At 54.8% G+C, this 19,618-nt stretch overlaps 1 protein-coding gene and 1 long non-coding RNA gene across 3 annotated transcripts in view; one reads left to right on the forward strand and one right to left on the reverse strand.

Moving 5' to 3' along the window:
• LOC306637907 overlaps window positions 1-2,119 on the forward strand; it is an 81,682-nt gene extending 79,563 nt beyond the window's left edge. Inside the window, exon 3 of the long non-coding RNA XR_013757302.1 lies at window positions 26-2,119. This is a non-coding gene — a long non-coding RNA (uncharacterized lncRNA). The remainder of the gene's footprint in view (window positions 1-25) is intronic.
• SLX9 (SLX9 ribosome biogenesis factor) overlaps window positions 1-2,391 on the reverse strand; it is a 34,951-nt gene extending 32,560 nt beyond the window's left edge. The window contains exon 1 of one of the 2 annotated variants that reach the window (XM_079100787.1): window positions 2,126-2,391. In XM_079100787.1, the coding sequence (XP_078956913.1) occupies window positions 2,126-2,269 (144 nt within the window). In that variant the 5' untranslated portion in view covers window positions 2,270-2,391. The remainder of the gene's footprint in view (window positions 1-2,125) is intronic. The other variant, XM_079100786.1, reaches the window with a different exon arrangement.
• Window positions 2,392-19,618: the final 17,227 nt, after the last annotated feature.

Here is a 19,618-nt window from a genome sequence, read left to right on the forward strand (position 1 = left end):
AGAATCCACAAAAAAGGGTCCTAAGAAAGGGCGACAAAAAAAAAAACTAATAAACAAGTTTAGTAAGATTCCAAGATACAAGAGCAATATGCAAAATTCAACTCTATTTCTACACATGAATAATCCAAAAATGGAAATAAGAAAACAAATTTACAACTACATTCAATGGACCCAACCTCACACCATACATAAAATTAAAATGAACCAAAGACCTAAAATGTAACAGCTGAAATATAAAATTATAAAATCACACATGTAAATCTGTGTCTTGGCTAAGGCAATAGCTTCCTAGATACGAGACAAAAGCAGAAGCAACAAAGAACAAAGCCTCTGGACTTTCATCAAAATTAGAAATTTTAGTGCTTCTAAGAACAGAATCAATAGAGGGGGAAAAAACCCCCATAGAATTGGAAAAGAAGATCTGCAAATCATATATATCTGATAAGGGTGTATTACCTGGAATATATAATTAACTCTACTACTCAACAACAAAAGGACAAACAATTCAAATTAAAAGTTGGGCAAAGTACTATAAATAGACACTTCTCCAAAGATACACAAATAGCCAACATATCATGAAAAGATCACCACCATTAGTTCTTGGAGAAATGCAAATCAAATGACAAATAGAGACTACTTCACATGCGCTGAGGCTATAATAGAGAACAGATAAAGCGAGGTGAGGATGTGGGAACTAGAATCCTTGTACACAGCCAGTGAGGATATGAAATGGTGCAACCACTGAAGTAAACAGTCCAGCAATTTTTCAAAAATGCTAAAGTTACCATCTAACTCTACAATTTCCCTCACAGAGGCACAGAAGTATCTGTACATGAGTGCTCACAGGAGTGTTATTCATGGCAGTCCAAACTGGAAACCAAAACAGCCATAAATCTACTAATGGCCAAAGTACAGCATGATTTGGCATGCCTGTACATGGAATATTACTAGTCCTAAAAAGGCAGAAGAAATTAACATTAAAAAGAATACTTCAGGGACGAACCTCAAGGACATGCTAAGTGAAGAATGCCACACAGTCCCCTTAAAGTATTGTTTCACATACACAAACAGGCACATCTATAGAAAGAGAAAGATGTGAGCAGACCGTGGAATGACTGATGGGGGGGGTTCTTCTGAGGCAACCAAAACGTCCTGAAATTTGTAGTGATGGTTATGTAATAGTGGTGCACTTTATGTTTTGAATGCAGACCTTGCTGCTCTGTCACTGCAACTTATTTTTTATTTTTATTTTTTGGCCTGGGAATTGAACCTAGGGATGCTTAACAACTGAGCCACATCCCCAGCCCCCCATCCTTTTTTAAAAAATTTGAGACAGGGTCTCACAGAGGCTGGTCTGGAACTTGCCAGCCTCCTGCTTCAGCCTCCCGAGTTGCTGGGCTACAGTACCAGGCACTGTGGACATGCTTCTTTCTCTTCCTCTCTCCCTCCTCCTCCTAAATCCACCCACCCCGCTAATCTCAGAGGAAACAGGCTACCTTTCTTCCCCACCCTAGGCAGTTCCGTCTTTGGGTACACACCACCAGAGAAACGAAGTAATCCAGACTCTGGGACGGCGCCAGATCTCAAAAGTGACTCTCCCAGATGAACAAGCGAAGTGCAATTCCAACAGGGAACACGGAGTGCGGCCTCTGAACGATCCCCATTCCCGAGATGGGAAGGAGCCCGGCCTCTGAACAGAGGTCCTCGGCGCGCCTCCTCTGCTAGCAAAGCAGTACAACTCTTCCTTTTTGTCAAAACCTCGTCCTCCTTATTGGGCTGCCCAGCGACGCACGGGGCGGGGACGAGGACCGAGCTATGGGAACCGTGAGCCGCGCGCGGCCGCACCCACGACCGAGCCGCGCACCCTACAGCACGCAGGACACGTGGGCTTCCTCGGTCAAGGTGCGCCCTCTGTGGCCGCGAGGCCAGGGCAGGAACCACACTCCGGCCAGCGCCCGCGAGCCCGGGCGGCGCCCCTCCGCGGCAGGTGCTGCGGCGGCCGGGCCTGGCCGGGCCGAGAAGCCCCCGCGAGGCGCCGCCGGCCGCGCGCCCGGGAGTCCGGCAGCGGCGGAGGCTGCCCGGCCGGCCGCACGCGCGGCGCCCGCCCCGGCGCGGGCCTCCTCACCTTTGCCCCCGCGCCACCGGCCGAGGCCTGCGGCAGGGCGGCCTCCGGGCGCGGGGCGGGGGGCGCGGGGCCGACCGCGGCCTCGCCCTTGGGCCGCACGGCGGCCTGGTGCACGCGGGCCCGCAGCCCCCGCACTTTCCCCATCTTCTCCAGCCACCGCACAAGCAGCCTCCCGGAAGCGGGTCCGCTGCGCCGGCCGCCGGGCGGAAAGCGCGCCGCGCCCGCCGGGTTCCGCGCCCGCCGGGTTCCGCGCCCGCGGGCCGGAAGCACCGCCCTCCCCGTGCGCAGTGCCGCCTGCCGGCTGGGTCGGAGCGCGTGCGGGAGCGGGCGTGTTGGAAGTACACGGTTGAACTGGCTACACTGCAGTCCGCCCTGGAGCGATGGAAAGAGCAAGGGCCTCGGCGCGCCTTTCTGTCTAGAGGGCCTGGGACAGACCGGCGGCCTCGGGCCCGGGGCGGGGCCGCGGTGCTGTTGACCGCCTGGTGGACACGCTTGCCTTCCGTCCAGAGACCGGTGCGCCCAGCAGGGGTGATTAGAAAAGCAGCCAGGTCAGCGCGGTTCCGCCTTCCCCTCGACGCCGAGCTGCGCGTGGCGGAGAAAGCAAGGGCACAGGCCCGTTTCAGGGCCACAGAGCAAGGACGCCGCGTCCGGGCATGTGTCCTTTGCCCCGGTGCAGGGAGGGCACCTGTCTCCTGGGAACTTGCACCTCCTGACTCCGGGAAGCAGAGGGGACATCAGGACGGCCCTCTCGGACCTGCTGTCTATCCCGAGCGATCCTCAGGTCAGAGTGGTACTTCTGCAGCCCTCAAGGCCACAGAAATTCCGAAGGATATCAGAGTGAAGGTTACCCCCAGCCCACCACCCAGTCCTTAGTCCCTCCCCTGTCTCAACTCAGGTTATCGACCTCCTATTTGCTTTCTAGAAACTTCTAAACAAAAAGAAAATAAAATTTTCATTGTCTTTATTGTTATGGGGCACAACTTAAGAATAGACGGATCACCTCCAAGAAGTCCAAATTTGAGAGTCTTTATTAAGGCGGCCGGCTGACTGTCTCATACGATACCCTAAAAAATGGCTATTGGGAGAACAGCACCAACCACAGGGTTGTAGGGGTTCTTATACCAAAAATGACATCAATCATAAGTGTCTGTTGCTATGATTCGAAGTTACAAACTAATATCATGAGATCATCGATAGAGGGGGAAGTGGGTCAGAATGACCCTTACCCAGGTACAAACTAAAGAATGGTTGCTAACATCCACACAATCACTGTTCACATGGTACGTTGTTTAGGAGCAATAGGGATCAAAAGAGAGCAATTCTTTACTACCTAGGAGTTGTCATTGTATATTATTAAACATGTCACGCTAAGTAACTGATGATGGGCACAGAGGCGGGGTGTTCCCATGGGAGAAGCTTATTTCCTACATAACATGGAATCTCAGAGCAAAATGGAGCCTGTTTAGCCATGTCCCTTAGAGTCTGGCCTATGACATTCTCATGAAGCCAGATCTGTCAGCCCATCACATGTCAGTCAGCTGTCTCTACCCTGTTCTGCAACAGTCCCTTCCATGAAATAGAGGGACCCCTGTGTGTCCCCATACCTTAGAACAGGACTAGGGACCTCTGCACTCAAAGCTGCCTCCAGGGTCACTGGCCTGTGATCTCTCCCTCACATCTGGTATCCTGCTCCTTTGATTCAGTGGGGAAAGTCTCAGTGTAGGGAGAGAGGGTCAAGCAAGCTCCCTGGAGATGGGCAGGGCCTTGAATCTGTCCAGAACTGCACCAGGTGTAGCACGCTCCCTCCTTTGTGGCCAGTGATGAAGGGGTCCAAGGGAGTCACTGATGCTCTGGAGCAGTCTGCCTAGGAAGGAAGATCCAGAGGGGTTCCAAGGTAGAGGACTGTCTGGGAACATATTTCCCATTGCTGTGCACACTTATAATTTATATGGGCCGATCCACTGAATGTACCACCACAAGCCATATAGAAAAAGATAGTATTTATTAAGATATATAAAGTGTATACAAAAGGAAAACCATCCCAGGTAGCATACCAACTCAGCACCGGAGAGACATCGCGGGCATTTCGCAGCCTACATAACCAAAGAAAGCAGTCTTGTCACCTTTGAGTTCTTCTCATCTCAAATGCACTGGAGTAAACATGTAAAGTTATTGTCTGGAGCCACTGGGCTCAGTGCCATCAGTACGTTTGGTCTCCAGACCTGGATCTGGCCAGGAGCCAGGCCTTGAGAGCAGAAACCAGATGTCTTTAAGTTTTTTTGTTTTGTTCTCGGGCAGAGAGCTTATCTGCCTTGAACAGGGGCACTGCCAGACCACTAAGTTTCTCAAGCGAGTTGTTCACTCCTTGCTCTGGTTTCACTTTTTGAAAGCACTCTTAAACAGGACTCCATTTTTCTCTACAAGGACCTGGCAGGAGCACGCGGCTCCGTGCAGAGCCAGTGTTGGGCTTGGGTGGGCAGCACACAGGGTGCCTGGAGGGTGTCTGACAGCCTGCCTCTGTCCAGAGGGACGCCTTCCGCCCACTCCTGCTCCTGGCGGGTACTGGAGTCAGATTAGTAAGGAGCTTAATTCAGAAATGCTTTCTCAGCAAGCTGCCTCTGACCATGAGTCTCTGTTTCAGGACCACCAACTTGAGAGAGGACCCTGCCCTGGCTACTGAGCCCTGTCTCCTGCCTGCTCCCTCCTTGTCGCCCATCCCGCCTGAGCCTCCCGCCTGGGCCTCCACAGCTGCCTCCACACAGGACCCCTGCTCTGAAGGCTTTGGAGGAGGGAGGGGCTCTCTGGACTCTGGGGCTGGAGCTGTGCCACAGGAGCTGCCCCTTCGCTGGAGTTCCGGGAATCTCCCATCTCTGACTTTTTGCTTCAGAGATAAAGCCAGAAGTCGCATGCCTGGGTCTGAAGGAGAAGGAGGTGACTCAGATGCCCCAGGAGCAGGGAGCCAGTTTTCTGTGGCACTACTGGCCTTCCCATGCCCTTCCCAGCTACAAACCAGCTCTGGATATCCTGGGGATAAACACCCTCTTTGGGCATAAACTAAAATTCATTGATGCGCCAGCGAATGTGCTGATGTTCCTTGGTACCTTGCTTGGCACCCCTTTTCTCCCCAGAGCGGCCTCCCAGCCACACCACCCCGGAGAACTTGCCCTGGCCACGTTGTCCAAGGCCCTGGCCACGCTCTGTGCTTCTGGACTTCGCTGTGCTGGATGCTATTCCTGCCACCAGAGGGCACTCGTCCCGCACCCAGAGCCAGCACCCCACTGTGCTCTTGGATGCCCCGCCCTCCAGGCCTGGCTGCTTCTCCCTGCCCAGGCTATGGGCAGCTCCTGGGAGCTGTTGCCAAAGGCCAGCAGCCTAGCCAGCCCCAGCGCCCCTTCCATGTGCCTGGTGTCAGGCTACCTTCCTGGAGAGCAGCGCCCAGCTGGGGTGGGCTGCAGACAAGCCCTGGGCCCTCAGCCCCTGCCTGGCACCGGGAAGCCTCTGTGGCAGTAGGCAAGCTCAGTAGATGTGAGTGACTAGGCAGAGTGTGAGCTGTGGTGCCCTCGGAATGGGCACCAATAGGAGAGGCCCAAGTCCTCCACTGCTGGTGCCCTGGGGGGCAAAATCCTGCCCAAGGCATGGGGCAATTTCTCCTCCATGGCCTCTTCCTTGGGACCCAGCTGGTGAGCTAGAGGAAGCCCCTCTGGGAAGGGTGGCAAGCAGCTCCTGGGCAGTCGCCCAGACCTACCGCTCTGGCTTTCAGTGTGCTCAAAGTCCCACAGCCCAGCCCTGCCAGGCTGCTGCAGAGACGCCCAGGTCTGGGGTGTGGAAGATGAGCTGCCAGGTGCTGGTGGTGCGGCACCTGCTGTGACCGTCCTCCGTGCCCCCCTCTGCACTGCCAGACTAGGTGACTTGGTCCCCAAGACCTGGCTAATCAGGCACGGCCTGGCATGCTGGGCTGGGAGAGGACTACTGGGGGGTCACCTCTGCTCCAGTGACCTGCAGTGTTAGCTTGGGTTCAGGGATGACCAGGTTAAGAACCACGTAGGCCAGGCTCCATGGCACACACCTGTGGCCCCAGCTGCTCAGGAGTCGGAGGCAGGAGAATGGTGAGGTTGAGGCCAGACTGGGCACCTTAGCAAGACCCTGCCTCAAAATAAGGCAGCCTGGGGATGAAATAAGCCCCTCGGCTGAGGCTTTCCCAGCCCGCTTCCTGAGTCCAGTCCTCCTTCACTCACGCGAAGACGTTGAGTTTCTGTGGTCCTGTTCGTCATCTGCCCTCTCCACTTCGCCCGGCCCACAGACTGGCCTACCACTTGGCTCCTGGGACTGCCTCTGCCCACCTGTGCCCTGGCCCACAGCAGCCCAGGAGCCCATCCTGCCTGGTGCTGGGACTGTGAAGTTCCCACATTCGGAAACTCTTGGGGCAGAAATAACACACAGGACTCACATCGTGATGCTGAGCGCAGTTAGGAGGAAGCAGCGGGCGGGAGGAAGAGGGTTCCGGAAGGAGAGGCTGACAAGTGCTGGGGGCCGGGGAGAGGCTGGGGGCCCTCCAGGGTGGCAGAGCAGCGCGGCTTCCCTCTCCCCTTCCAGTCGACCTCTCCCGAGCAAGAGAGTGGAGCTGGCTTCTGGGTCTGGGTCCTTTGGTGTTTGTCTTAGGATCTGATGAACTTGGTTTGTAATAACATCCTTTTCTGAATGTAAAGTGAGTACATGGCGTTGTAGACAGTTTGAAAATACAGAAAACAATTTTAAGATGTCGCGATCTGATAGCATTCCCCGGGCCTGCAGCGGGGCGTGGTGCTGCCCAGGGCCTTGTGTTCTCCCTGCCATGCAGACACACATGCACTGAGGATGGAACCCCGGACACTTAACCCCTGAACCGCACCCCCAGCCCTTTTATATTTTATTTAGAGAGCTAAGTTGCTGAGGCCGTGCTGGGACTTGTGAGCCTCCTGCCTCGATCTCCCACGTGGCTGAGATCACAGGAGTCACCTCCACGCCTGACCCGCTTGCAGCCTTGTTTGACCTGGAATTCTCACTGTTGCTCAAGTGTGAAAGGGTGAGATCTCGCTCCAGCCCAGCCCCCGCCCCTGTGGGACCTTCAGTGAGTCACTCTCCCTGTGGGTGGGGACACACCCACATTAGAGTAAACTTCCCCCTACTGGAGGCCTGTTCAACCTCAGCCTCGCCCCTGTGGGGACAGCCTCTGGGTCAGGCCCAGTCTTGAGCTGCTTCCAGCCCTACCCCACCTTACTTGCCCCCGGCTGGGCCCTAACCCCATCCCATGTGTCTGCTGGGAGTTTCCAGTAAGTCACCTGCTCCTCCCTGAGAAGCAGGTCCCTCACCCCGTCTTACAGATGCAGAGGGGACCTTCAGAGCTGACCTGGGACGGTAGGCCACCTGGCCACCTGCCCGCACGTGCCGGGACTGCAGCCAGCTTTCTGAAACCCGGACAGGCGGGTACTGCTCACGCTCAGCTCTGCTTGCAAGGAGCCAACCCAGGCCCAGGCTGTTTCTGTGACAGGCTGGGGACACTGGGTTCTTTGTCTCTGTTCAGTAAGGAGTTGAGGAACAGAATCAGGAGAGCAAGCAACAAGTAGGTTTATAGAAAAGAGACAGAGGCACAGCGACGGACTTCTCTGAAGAGAAGGGCCCAGAGCCGGGAGTCCAGTCGGGGACTGGCCTGAGCTTCCCACGGCCCCTGGAGTTCCCTCCTCTCCTTCTCCCCTCCCCTGTCCTCGCGCTCCTCACCTTATTGACCGGTGCCCCCTCTGTCCACTCGTCTGTTTAGTTTTTCTGTTGGATCCCCACTTAGGAGCGAGTACGAAGTGTCTGTCTGGGTCACCCCTGTGTCCACGAGCACTTGGTCAGGCAGGAAGGCGACCTCAGCAGAAGGCCCGCCCCGGCCCCATGTCTGCCCTGCCCGGCCCTCACTCACCCTCCTGCCCTGGCCACCCAGGCCCTCTGTGTCTCCCTGCTTCACCTAAAGGGAGGAGGACGGAGGGGTGCTCGCCTGCAGGGGCTTCCCGGCTAGCGGGGCGAGGGCCCCCAGGCCGTGCTCCCTCCCGATGGGGCAGAGGTTGGAGCACTACCCAGGTGTCCCGTGGAGCTGGAGCCAGAGTGGGCTTTGGTCCCTCGGGGAGGAAGAGAAGCTGGTGGGAGGAGCAGAGCCGGTCAGGAAGAGGGACGCACAGGGAGGTGCCGGCGCTGGTCCCTCCACGCTGCTGCTGGCTGAACCGGGCGTGGCCCTGTGCAGAGTGCCCCACAGGCCCGCCCGGAGCAGCTCCCACCAGTTAGGGACACAGCAGGGTCGCAGGCACGGGGAGGGCTGGCACGGGACCCTGAGGAGGGAAAGCATGGATGGCAGGGGTCCGGATGTGGCAGGTGGTCAGACTGCCTGCAGCACAGGGTGGGGGCGAGCCGAGAGAACCGGGCTGCCCTTTCTGCTGAGCTGGGCGGTGGGCGCTTCCCTCCGGCCGTCCCTGTCCGGCAGGGTCCTCCTCATCCTCTCAGCCCAGGAAGGTGCAGGTCCCATCCGCGCCGGTCTCGGGAGGTGGGGAGAATCTGACTCCCACCCATCGCCCACCCAGTTCCGTGACGCGCCGCAGAGCGCTGGTCTGAGCTCGCCCGCTGTCCTACCCGCTGTGAGGGGGAGGAGCCCTGAGCTTCTCCGAGCGCCTCGCGCCTCGCTGCTCCTGGGTCGGTCCCGCCAGACCCAGCCTGACTCCACCGTCCCCATCCCTCCCGCCCCGCCAGGCAAAGAGCCGAGCAAGGGGAGACTGCCGGGGGGTGGACTGGGAGGTTCAGCACGCCCAGGCACCCACTCCTGAGGGTGTTCGAGGGAGGCCTGGGGTTCCTGGAAGCCACGCATCAAGCAGGAAATGGTGACTTGGTCAGAACCAGAAAGAGAAGTGACCCTGAGCAGGCCTAGCCTAGAGGGCAGGGGTCCTGGGTTAGGGCTAGGCACCCCACAGGAGCCCCACAGGGCCAGGCGGGCCTGTGTAGTACAGAGAAGTATCAGACTTGAGTGCAGACAAGCATTACAACCTTCTGGAGGGCCTTAGTGTCCCTTTCTACCTGCCAAAGTGCTGTGTCTCAGTCCTATTTTTAACCCATGTCTCGTGTTTTTGTATTCTAACTATGTAAGTGCCATTCATTGCTGAGCCAAGTGGACAGACTGCAATGACGTGATCTTCCTTATACAACTTTCTGGTTTTCCTCCAGAGTTGATAATTGCTTAACTTTTCTCCTTGCTCAATTTCCTTGAACTGGAGCCAAGTCTCCCCCACCCACCCACCTCACAGGTCCATAAAACACTTCTCAGAACAACTCTACACGTCAAGCTAGTCAGTCCATCTGTGTCTGAGGAGGCCTGGGCAGTGAGCTGGTGTCTGGCAGCCCCCACGCAGGTCTGAGTCCAGCCCTCCTGGGGTCCCTGACACCTCCTTAAAGTGAGACAGGGAAATGCCACTTCCCACAAAGGGAGAAGCCACACAGAGGAAGGGTAAGGAGGAAGAGGCTGTCATGGGCCTGCGGCTGTGTGGGAGCTGGGCTGTGGGCACAGAGGCCTGATCGGGGCTGGGGTGGAGCGCCCCACTCCTCTCAACTCCTCCCTACACTCATCTGGCTGCCAGCACCTGCGTGGCCTGGGGTCTCCACCGAGCCTGTGAGTGTGGCTCAGGGGATCAAGTGAGAACCCTGGAGCTCACACAGTGCCCCTCCTACGCCCCATGCCTGCCTCCTACCAGCTCCGCCTCCCGCCCCTCCACGCTGAGAGGAAGTCACTGGGAAGGAGTCAAAAAGAAAGAAGAGGCAGCAACAGACAGGGTTGAGCTGGAGGGAGAGTCTGCAGCCAGCCAGTCGGGAGGGGAGGCAGGAGAGGCCAGAAAAGCAGAGCCACAGAAGGAGACTGAGACTGGGGAGTCATACTGAGCAGCTCTACTCTGCACATGTGGTGCGTTCTCCAGGGGCTAAGTGTGCCTTGCCTCTGGGCCGACGGGTCGTTCCTCTCCCTGCCCTTCTGCTGGACGGGACCACAAGTGCCTCCGAGGGTGACCTCTAGGTCTCCTTCCTCACTAGTCCCCCAGACCCAAGTCTCCAACCTCCCCTCGGTACTAGCCCAGCACCTCTGTGCACTGGGCCTGAGCCCCTGCCTCATGTTCTCCACCTTCAGCCTCCATGCAAACGAGGTTTTCTCAGTGGGACCTTCCAGCATCCTACCGTGTTAGCTTTCCATTGCTGTCACAAAATGCCAGAGGAAAACAATTTAAAGAGAGAAAACATTTATCATGGTTTACGGATTTGGAGGTTTCAGTCAATGGTTGTGAGTGCTCTAGCACTGAGCTACATCCCCAGCAGGGTCCTGTTGGTTGGCTCTGCTGTTCTGGGGCCGTGATGAGCTAAAACATCACAGCATGTGACAGAGGAAGGTGCTCACCTTGTGGTGGCCGGGAAGCGCCATGGCAGGGAGCCCTCAGAGTGGAGCAAAGCTGCTGGGGAGATGGGAGCTTCTATAACAAAGCCCCTGCCCCGCGACCGCTTCGGCTGAACCCCGTCGATGTGTTAGAGCACCGATAAAGTCAGAGCCCTGTGGTAGGGTCACTCTCAGAGGTCCCCCGAAACCCGGCTGTGCTGGGGCCCGAGCCTTGGGCCACACCCAGAGCACAGCCCCACCTGCCAGCAGGGCGCCCGTGCCCTGCTCTGGCTGTGGCGGGGTGGCTGGTTAAAGCCAGGCTGGGAGCGCAGGCCAGCGCTCTGGATGGCAGGGCCTGGGACGGTCTCCCTTCCCCGCCTTCCACGCTCCCCTGGCCGCCCGCTCTGCCCAGGCCTGGACACCCTCCTGGTCCCCCCTCATCCTGCCTGCTTGTCTCTGTAGCTGACCCAACATTCTGGAAGGCAGGTCGTACACCCTCTGCACAGGGAAAGCCCCCCACTTGTCCATTTCTAGAAGGTGCTGGCGAGAGGGATGAAAGTGGGACTTCCTGGCTGGCCCAGGGAGGAGACGTTTTCCAGAGCCCACTGGGTGGGGCCGTGAGAGGTTGGAGGCCACCGTGATGTGCCCACCAGAGCCGCTGCCCAACCACGTGTGGGTCAGAAGCACCCTGACCCCTCGGAGGCTTCGCCTCCCAGCCTGGATCTCACGACTCCTCCAAAGGCACGGCCCGCCTTAGCTAGCAGGGACCTGGGGACAGGCCCTTGAGCGCACTGCCCACCACGGCCCTCCCTGGCCACCATTTCCTCTCCATGAAGCACGCGGGCCAGCGGCCTCCCTGCTCCTCCGAGCCTGTGGTTTCCAGTTGGGCCACGCCTAGTGTTTTGTATCAAGTGCTCCAAGTACTTGTTGGACCCTCAGAGAGGAACAGGCAGCCTCTGATTCCAGACCTGTGTCAGACGTGGGTGACAGATGGGAGCTGAGTGGGGACAGCAGGGCAGGGTCTGCACAGGGACGCAGGATCAGGAGGGCTGGCCCGTGTTCAGGGAGCCTGCACGCTGAAGGGTCAATGTCACGCAGGAAGCCGGGGGTCCTGATTGTCTCCTGGCTGGGTCTCCTCCTGCAGAGCAGCTCTGGCTGCCTCTGGCCCCTTGCCCAGCCCCCTGCGCCTCCTGCGCCTCCTGCACCATGCCATCCGCCCACGGCCACGGCCCACCAGCTCCACGCTTCCCACACGGAGCTGGGTTCTGCCTGCTGCTGCTGCGGGTCCCTGCCTTGCCCCACAGGACCATCCTGCCCCCTTTCACCCCGCCCCTCATTGCAGACCCCCTTCCTCCCTGGACTCCTGCTGGGCGTAGGATCACTCAGGATGGTCCAGGCTTCCTTTGGATGGACCTCCTGTCACTGAGTGCAGTCTCCGCACCGCTGCCCGGACCATCCGTGCTGTGCAGCCCACCCTACTAGCCTCAGGTCGTGCTGGCAAACACAGATCTGGCTGTGAAGTGGGATCATACGACGTCACAGTAAGATGGGCTGGGGTTGTGGCTCGGTTGTAGAGCACTTGCCTGGCACCTGTGAGGTGCTGGGTTCGATTCTCAGCACTGCGTATAAATAAATGAAATAAAGGTCCATCAACAACTAAAAAAAAAAAATTATGATAAGAGACCAGCCTGGGAAGTGGCCACTCGCTCACCTCTGCCTCCAGGAAGCTAGCTCCCCTCCCCACGGGCCCTACCTGTGGGTGGTGAGGAGCTGCCCAAGAGCCTGACACTCCTCTGGAACATCACCAGTCCTGTGGAGAGAGCCCCCCTTCCTCTCTGTCCCTGGAGCTTGCTTCACGTTAGAGACCCTGCACGAGGCCTTCCGCTGAGTAGAGGAGGGATTTTTTTTTTTTTTCAAAAAAGAAAAAACCCAAAACCACAGTGATAGGATGGGTCTAAGATGACATCAAATACTCTATAAATATTGTGAGAAACTGTGGACCAGCCTCGGAATTTGGAGTTTGCTTTCCTCTGGGCCCGTGGGCGTAAGATGAAGTCTGACCCAGAATAGCTAAAGCAATCCTGAGCAGGAAGAGTGAAGCAGCGGGTATCCCAATACCAAACCTTCAACTATACTACAGAGAAATAGTAACAAAAACAGCACGGTATGGGCACCAAAATAGACAGGTGGACCAATGGTTCAGAATGGAAGACACAGAGACAAACCCACATAAGTGCAGCTATCTCATACTAGACAAAGGTACCAAAAGCATACAATGGAGAAAGGACAGCTTGTTCAACAAATGGTGCTGGGAAAACTGGAAATCCATATGCAGCAAAATGAAACTAAACCCCTATCTCTCACCCTGCAAAAAATGCAACTCAAAATAGATCAAAGACCTCGGAATCAGACTGGAGACCCTGCACCTTATAGAAGTAAAAGTAGGTCCAAATCTTCAACATGTCAGCTTAGGATCAGACTTCCTTAACAGGACTCCCATAGCACAAGAAATAAAAGCAAGAATCAATAACTGGGATAGATTCAAACTAAAAAGCTTTCTCTCAGCAAAGGAAACTATCAGCAATGCGAAGAGAGAGCCTACAGAGTGGGAGAAAATCTTTGCCACATGCACTTCAGATAGAGCACTAATCTCCAGAATCTATAAAGAACTCAAAAAACTTTACACCAAGAATACAAATAACCCAATCGACAAATGGGCTAAGGAGCTGAGGAGACACTTCACAGAAGATCTACAAGCAATCAATAGATAGATGAAAAAATGTTCACCATCTTTAGTAAAAAGAAATGCGAATCAAAACTACCCTAAGATTCCATCTCACCCCAATTAGAATGGCGATTATCAAGAATACAAGCAATAATAAGTGTTGGCATGGATGTGGGGGAAAAGGTACACTCATACATTGCTGGTGGAGTTGCAAATTGGTGCAGCCACTCTGGAAAGCAGTCTGAAGATTCCTCAGAAAACTTGGCATGGAACTACCATTTGACCCAGCTATCCCACTCCTTGGCCTATACCCAAAGGACTTAAAATCAGCTTACTACAGGGACGCAATCACATCAATGTTTATAGTAGCTCAATTCACAATCGCTAGATTGTGAAACCACCGTAGATGCCTTTCAATTGATGAAAGGATAAAGAAACTGTGATATATATACAAAATGGAATATTACTCAGCCATAGAGAAGAATAAAATCATGGCATTCGCAGGTAAATGGATGGAGAATATCATGCTGAGATAAGCCAATCCCAGTAAACCAAAGGCCGAATGATCTCTCTGACAAGTGGATGATGATACATAATGGGGGGTGGAAGGGAGGCAAGAATGGAGGAAGGAGGGACTGTATAGAGGGAAAAGAGCGGTGGGAGGGGGTGGGGGAAGAAAAAATAACAGAATGAGACAAACATCATTACCCTATGTACATGTATGATCACACAAATGGTGAAACTCTACTTCGTGTACAACCAGAGAAATGAAAGTTGTATCCCATTTGTGCACAATGATCTAAATAAGTAAATAAAAGGAAACCAGAGTCCTACTTCCACTTTGAAACCTACTCAGTTGCATGGTCTCTGGCATCATTTAACCTGCAGGTAACTTGGTTTATTCATCTGGAAATGGAATACTGTGACCTCCATGAGGATAATGATACCAGTCAAGTACAATTTTAAAAAATACATAATTGAGGTTTTAAAAAAGAAAAGACAAAGTCTGGAGTTCTGTCCGAGTGCTGCTTGCTGCTTCTCGACCAGTCTGTCTCCCAGAGTCGCTCAGATCTCTCTGGGTGGCGCTGGAACGGAGCATCTTTCCGGCCCCTTCCCTTGATCCTACCTGAATCATGACCTGTGAAGTGGGTTCCCATGGGCAGCAGAGTCGGGTCGCTTTTTAAAGACCCCACCTGCCGGCGTCTGTCTGGAGCTCTGCGTGCTGAGACCCTGCACGCTGCGTGTGATCACGACATGGCTGGAGTCGGGTCTGCGGTCCGTTTACTTTCTGCCGGCCTCGTTCCCCTTTCCTGGGCTGGTTTTAAGTGGTCTGGCGAGGTCTTAGCCTCCTGATTCATGACCGACTGATCTCTCACGTCGGTGCCACAGTTCCTCTGGGGATTCTGACTCCCCCAGCCCCTCGCTGTCTTCAAGTGAAGGGCAGCAGACCTGGCCACTCTGCAGGCTCCTGTGCTGCCCACACCCTGTGTTGGACTTGGCACTGCTTCACATCGACACACACTGAAGACGCGCCAGACAACGCTCTAATCTTTGCTTTTAACGTATTTCGAGGAACTTGAGGGAAAGTGGCCTGTTACATTCACCTGATACTCATCCACTTCCACGGCTCTTCTTCGTCCCTGAGTTTCCGAGTTTCTTTCTGGGATCATTTCCCTTTTGCCTGCAATCAATTTCCACGATGTTTTCTGGGGGCTAATCCCCTTGGTTCTCCTTCATCTAAGAATGCCTTTCCTTTCATTTGCGAGGAATCGTTTTGCGGGATATAGAAATCTGGGTTGAGAGTCTTTTCTTCCGGGGCTCTAAAGAGTGTTGCTCCTGATCTGCTGGCCTGCAGGTTTCCGCCGGAGGCCTGGGCTCCTTGGGGTTCCTCCGTATGTGCCCGCGATAGCTTTCAAGACTTCTTTCTTTCTTTTGGTTCTTAGCAGCTTGAGTACAATGAGTGTAAGCAGGTTCTCTTTGAATCTACCCTTTTGGTGTTCACTGAGCTTGAATCTGTGAATGTGTATTTTCCACCAACTTGGGGAAGTTTTTAGGCGCCAGTTCTTCAAGGACCCTTTTCTGTGCCGACCCTTTGCTCCCACACCTGGGATTCCAGGGACCCACATGTTGCTCCCTGGGCATTCTTCCACCAGTCCCTAAGGCCCAGTTTATGTTTGCACTTTTCTTTGACTGTTGTTGATCATTTTTCCTCACTGTCATTCGTACTGAATGATTTATGTGGGCCTTCGGGTTTACCCACTCTTTTTCCTCTATCTCTGCCCTGACCTATTGAGCCCTTTCGGGGATTTTTTGTTTCTGTGACTGTGTTTTTGACTCCTGATGTTCATGTGGCTCTTTGTTCAGAGCTTCCATATGTCTGCTGAGAATTCTCACCTTTGCCTGACTTTCAGGAGTGTCTGTCCTTCCTTCCTGGAGCGTGGCTCGAATAGCCGATCTGAACCACGTGGGAGCATTTCAACCTGCGGTCATCCCAGAGTTGGTGTCTGCTAATCGTCTTTCCTCATGCGAGCTCTTTGGATCTCCTCTGTTGTCGTTTGAGCACTTTTGGGCGGAGTCCTGGGCAACTGGACGTTACTTGATGAGACTCTGGGTCTTACCAGGACCCACGGGGCAGCACTGATCCTTTGTCTCCCTGGCACCAGCTGGTCAGGCTCAGACCACAAATCCAGACCTGCCTCTTGTGGGCTGTGATTCCAATGTGAGTCCGAAGCCTTTGCAGTGTGTTTATACCCACTCCCACCGTCCCTCTGCTCCCGTCCACGACCTTGGCAGTGGCTGCCCCATGGCAGATCTCAAAGCCTTTGATTCGCTGTGGGTCATCTCCACACGTGCCCAGCTCAGGGGCGAGTCTGGAACTTGTACAGATCCTTACGGGCTCCCTCCCTTGTCTCCTTCTCCTACACATGCCCTACACTCCCTGGTGCTCTCAGGACCCTCTTCCTGGTCCTCTGGCCACACAGCTGGGCTCGAGCCTCCTTGCACTGTCTCCTGCTTCCTGTGATTGGTTCCACCTCTGGCTCAAAGTGACTCTTGCCGTTGCTTCTGCAGCTGTAGCTGCTGCTGCTGCCGCCTTGCAAGCACAGCTGCGGGAAAGGCGTTTGCCTTGGGGGACAGACCAGGAAAAGGGAAGTAAGTCAGAGCGCCTCCCCTGACCCCATCCTGCAGCGACCCCCTTTCCCGCCCATTGACCTCAAAGGAGGGCGTCTCTTGGTCATATCCACAGCCTGTTCCGAATCTGAGCCAGGCGTGATGGAGGGGAGAACACAGCTGGCGGCCCTGCTCAGGCTCTGATTTCCACTCAGTCTGTCCATTATGGCTTTCTGTGAGGGGTGGTCCACTGTGATGATACCGCCGTTTACTGGTGACGAGTTCTGCTCCCTCTAATGTTGAAGATTGAACACTAGAGAAGCAGCCAAGGCAAGCATAGGAAGCAGGTTTTATTTAAAGGTGATAATACAGACTTCCCCTGGGAGGAGAAGGGGCCGCAGCTGATGTCCTAGAGTCCCAAGAAGTGAGCACACCCTTCATCTTTTATAAGTTAAGGTCTCTTTTGTTCTCCATTTCTCTCCCCCTTTATCTCTCCTTCCTGCCTACGTGACCAGGCCTGGTTTTGCAGGTGAGATGTAAAAAGTGAGAAGCGATGGGCAGGGCGAGGGCCAAGGTGATTCAGGCAGGCAAGGGCCCAGGGGCACTTCTCAGCAGCTCCCTGCCTGCAGTCCTTGACTAGGGCAGGGAAATGTGGTAACCAATGGGCTCCGGAGCTCCTTACGTTCCATTCTCCCAGGGCGTCTCCAACTTCCAGAGGCAGATGGCTTCATGGCCTCCATTTCCTCCATCTGACCCGATCCCCTTCTTCTACACTAACTGCCTGTCCCCAGTTCTGGCTTCAGTGACCTGCGTCAGAAGGCCGGCAGCCCACACTGGCTCCAGCTCAGCTGGACCAGCGGCGGCTGGTGCTTTTCCCTTCTCAGTACTTTCAGCCTCACGTCATTTTTAGACCACGTCAGAAGGCAGAATCTGCGTGCCAACACTCTGTTTTCAGGGCACGATTCGGTGATTCTTGTGAAATCTGCAGAATTCTGTGATCATGACCACAACCTAGCACCAGAATGTTCCGGTCACCCCAGGAGGTCCTCCTGCCCGTGTGCTCTTGGTCCCTCCAGTTCCTCTTCAAAGACTAAACATGCGGCTTTTTAAAAGCAGGCACTTTTCCTTAAGTGTGCGCTGTGGGGTGCGGTGCAATGTCTGGACACACGCCCGCCGGGGATGGGCACGTCAGGGTGACTGGCATTCCCTCCCTGCAAACAGGTGTCATTTTTTTCTGTTGAGAACGTTAAAATTCTGTTGGCTGCTTTGGAACACGCAGTTAATTATTGTCCACCTGGTCATCCCTGCACTCTGTGGCATGAGAAGTCCTTCCTCTTGTCCAGCCGCGCCCTGACCGGTGAGCAGCTCTGACCCTCGCTCCTCTGCCTTCTACTTCCTTGGAGCAACTTGTCAGCTCCACAGACAGTAAGAACGCGTGGTTCGCTTTCTGTGCCTGACGCGTCCTTCACCTGCCAGGTGTGGGAAGGGCGACTCCGCTGAGCACCTGCCTTGGGTCCTCTGTGTCCACGTGCCCTGGCGGGACTCCCACTGTCTGCCTTCCCTCCTCGGGGCACTTGCCCGGGCAGTGCTGGGTCACTGGTCCTCCTGCTCTGGAGGGTCTCTGGGGGCTGCAGATCTGCTCCCCAGGTGTCTTTCAGTCCTCACTCTTACCAGCATTTGGTTTTGTCTTTATGATAATAGCCATTCTATCAGGGTTGGGGGTGAGGTCACAGCTCCTTGCCACTTTGATTAGCATGCTAAGCACTTCTTCAAATGTTTGGTAAACATTTGGATGTCCCGTGTGGTGGATCATTCGCACACCATGAAACTGGATTAATTCTCCGGTTTGGCTGTGGGACCTGCCCCGCCCGAGAGGGAGTTGAAGGTCGCGGTGAGATGTATCCCGTGGATCCTCTCACTCCAGGTCACCGTGTTTGAATCCATGTGTGAATGTGCCACAGTGCATTGGCTTGTTCTAAGCTAGATTCGCCTCCAGTTTTCAGTCTGCTGGGTTTTTCTTTAATGGTCTCCTTGTTCAGGGCTTTTTATGCTGTAGTGTGTCTGTGAATCCCACCTCCCAGGAGCTCTGTGCTTTAGCTGCTGAAATCCCCTTGGCAGCCTACGAGTGATCTGGTTATTGTTGTCCCACTTGTTTTAACGTTAGGTTGTGCAAGTTAGAGAGAGGACTCTTCCTCCCCCCAGCCTGCGCTCTCGCTCTCTCCGACACGCTGTGGCTGCGTCAGCCTGGCACAGGTGTCAGCTTTCGCTCAGTATGCCTCTTTTTTAGTACCAGGGAATGAATCCAGAGGTGCATAACCACTGAGCCACATCCTCAGACTTTCTTACTGTTTTATTTTGAGACAGGGTCTTGTCAAGTGCTTAGGGCCTCACTAAGTTGCTGAGTCTGGCTTTGAACTCTTTGATCCCCCTGCCTCAGCTTCTCAAGCTACTGGGATTACAGGCCTGTGCCACTGGGCCCAGCTAATCCTTTTTATTATTATTAATATTATTATTCCTAGAGAAAATTTCACGTGCATATAAAGGTGGAGAGGAAGGTTTGATGGCCGCCAGTGTCCCCAGCACCAGCGTCCTCCTGACCCCTCAAGGCCAGGCTTGCCTCCTGGGTGTGCCACCACCCCTCCCCAACCCCAGCTCGCGCGTGTTATTTGGCAGCAGATCTTTCACCACACGACTCTCAAAGATGGGCCCTTTCACATAGCCACAAAACAGTATCCTGCCTAGAAGTCACAATTCCTTAATAACAACCCTGCTTGTGACTGTCCCTTAGGTCTCTTACTGTCGTGTCCCCCTGCAAGGCCCTGTCCCTCCCCTTTCCTCGAGTCAACCCTCGTGGTTGTCTTGCGGGGCCTTCTCCAGCCTGGACTTTGCAAGTCCGATCAACACGTCCTTCTGTGCCTGTTTTTTCTACAGACTGGTGGTTGGATATCGGGGCTGGATCTGATTCAGGCCCAACAGCCCTGCTTGTGAATTTCATGTTATCACTATCTCAGTTTGTGTTGTCATTTCATGGAGACCACTTCATCAGAGACACACGCAAGCCCTCCGGTACCTCTGCGCTGCTCAGTGCTGGTCAGGGCCAAGCCTCCAGGGTCAGGGGTGGGGGGCACAGGGCACGCTCCCTGCCTCCTTCCCTCCTCGTCACTCTGAGGACACATCTGGAGTGAGGAGAGTCCCTGACAGAGAATGTTGCATTGGAACTCGCATTGACTGTTTTTTTTAAAAA

The sequence above is a fragment of the Sciurus vulgaris genome (genome assembly GCF_902686455.1).
Source record: "Sciurus vulgaris genome assembly, chromosome: 10".
Lineage (NCBI taxonomy): Eukaryota > Metazoa > Chordata > Mammalia > Rodentia > Sciuridae > Sciurus > Sciurus vulgaris.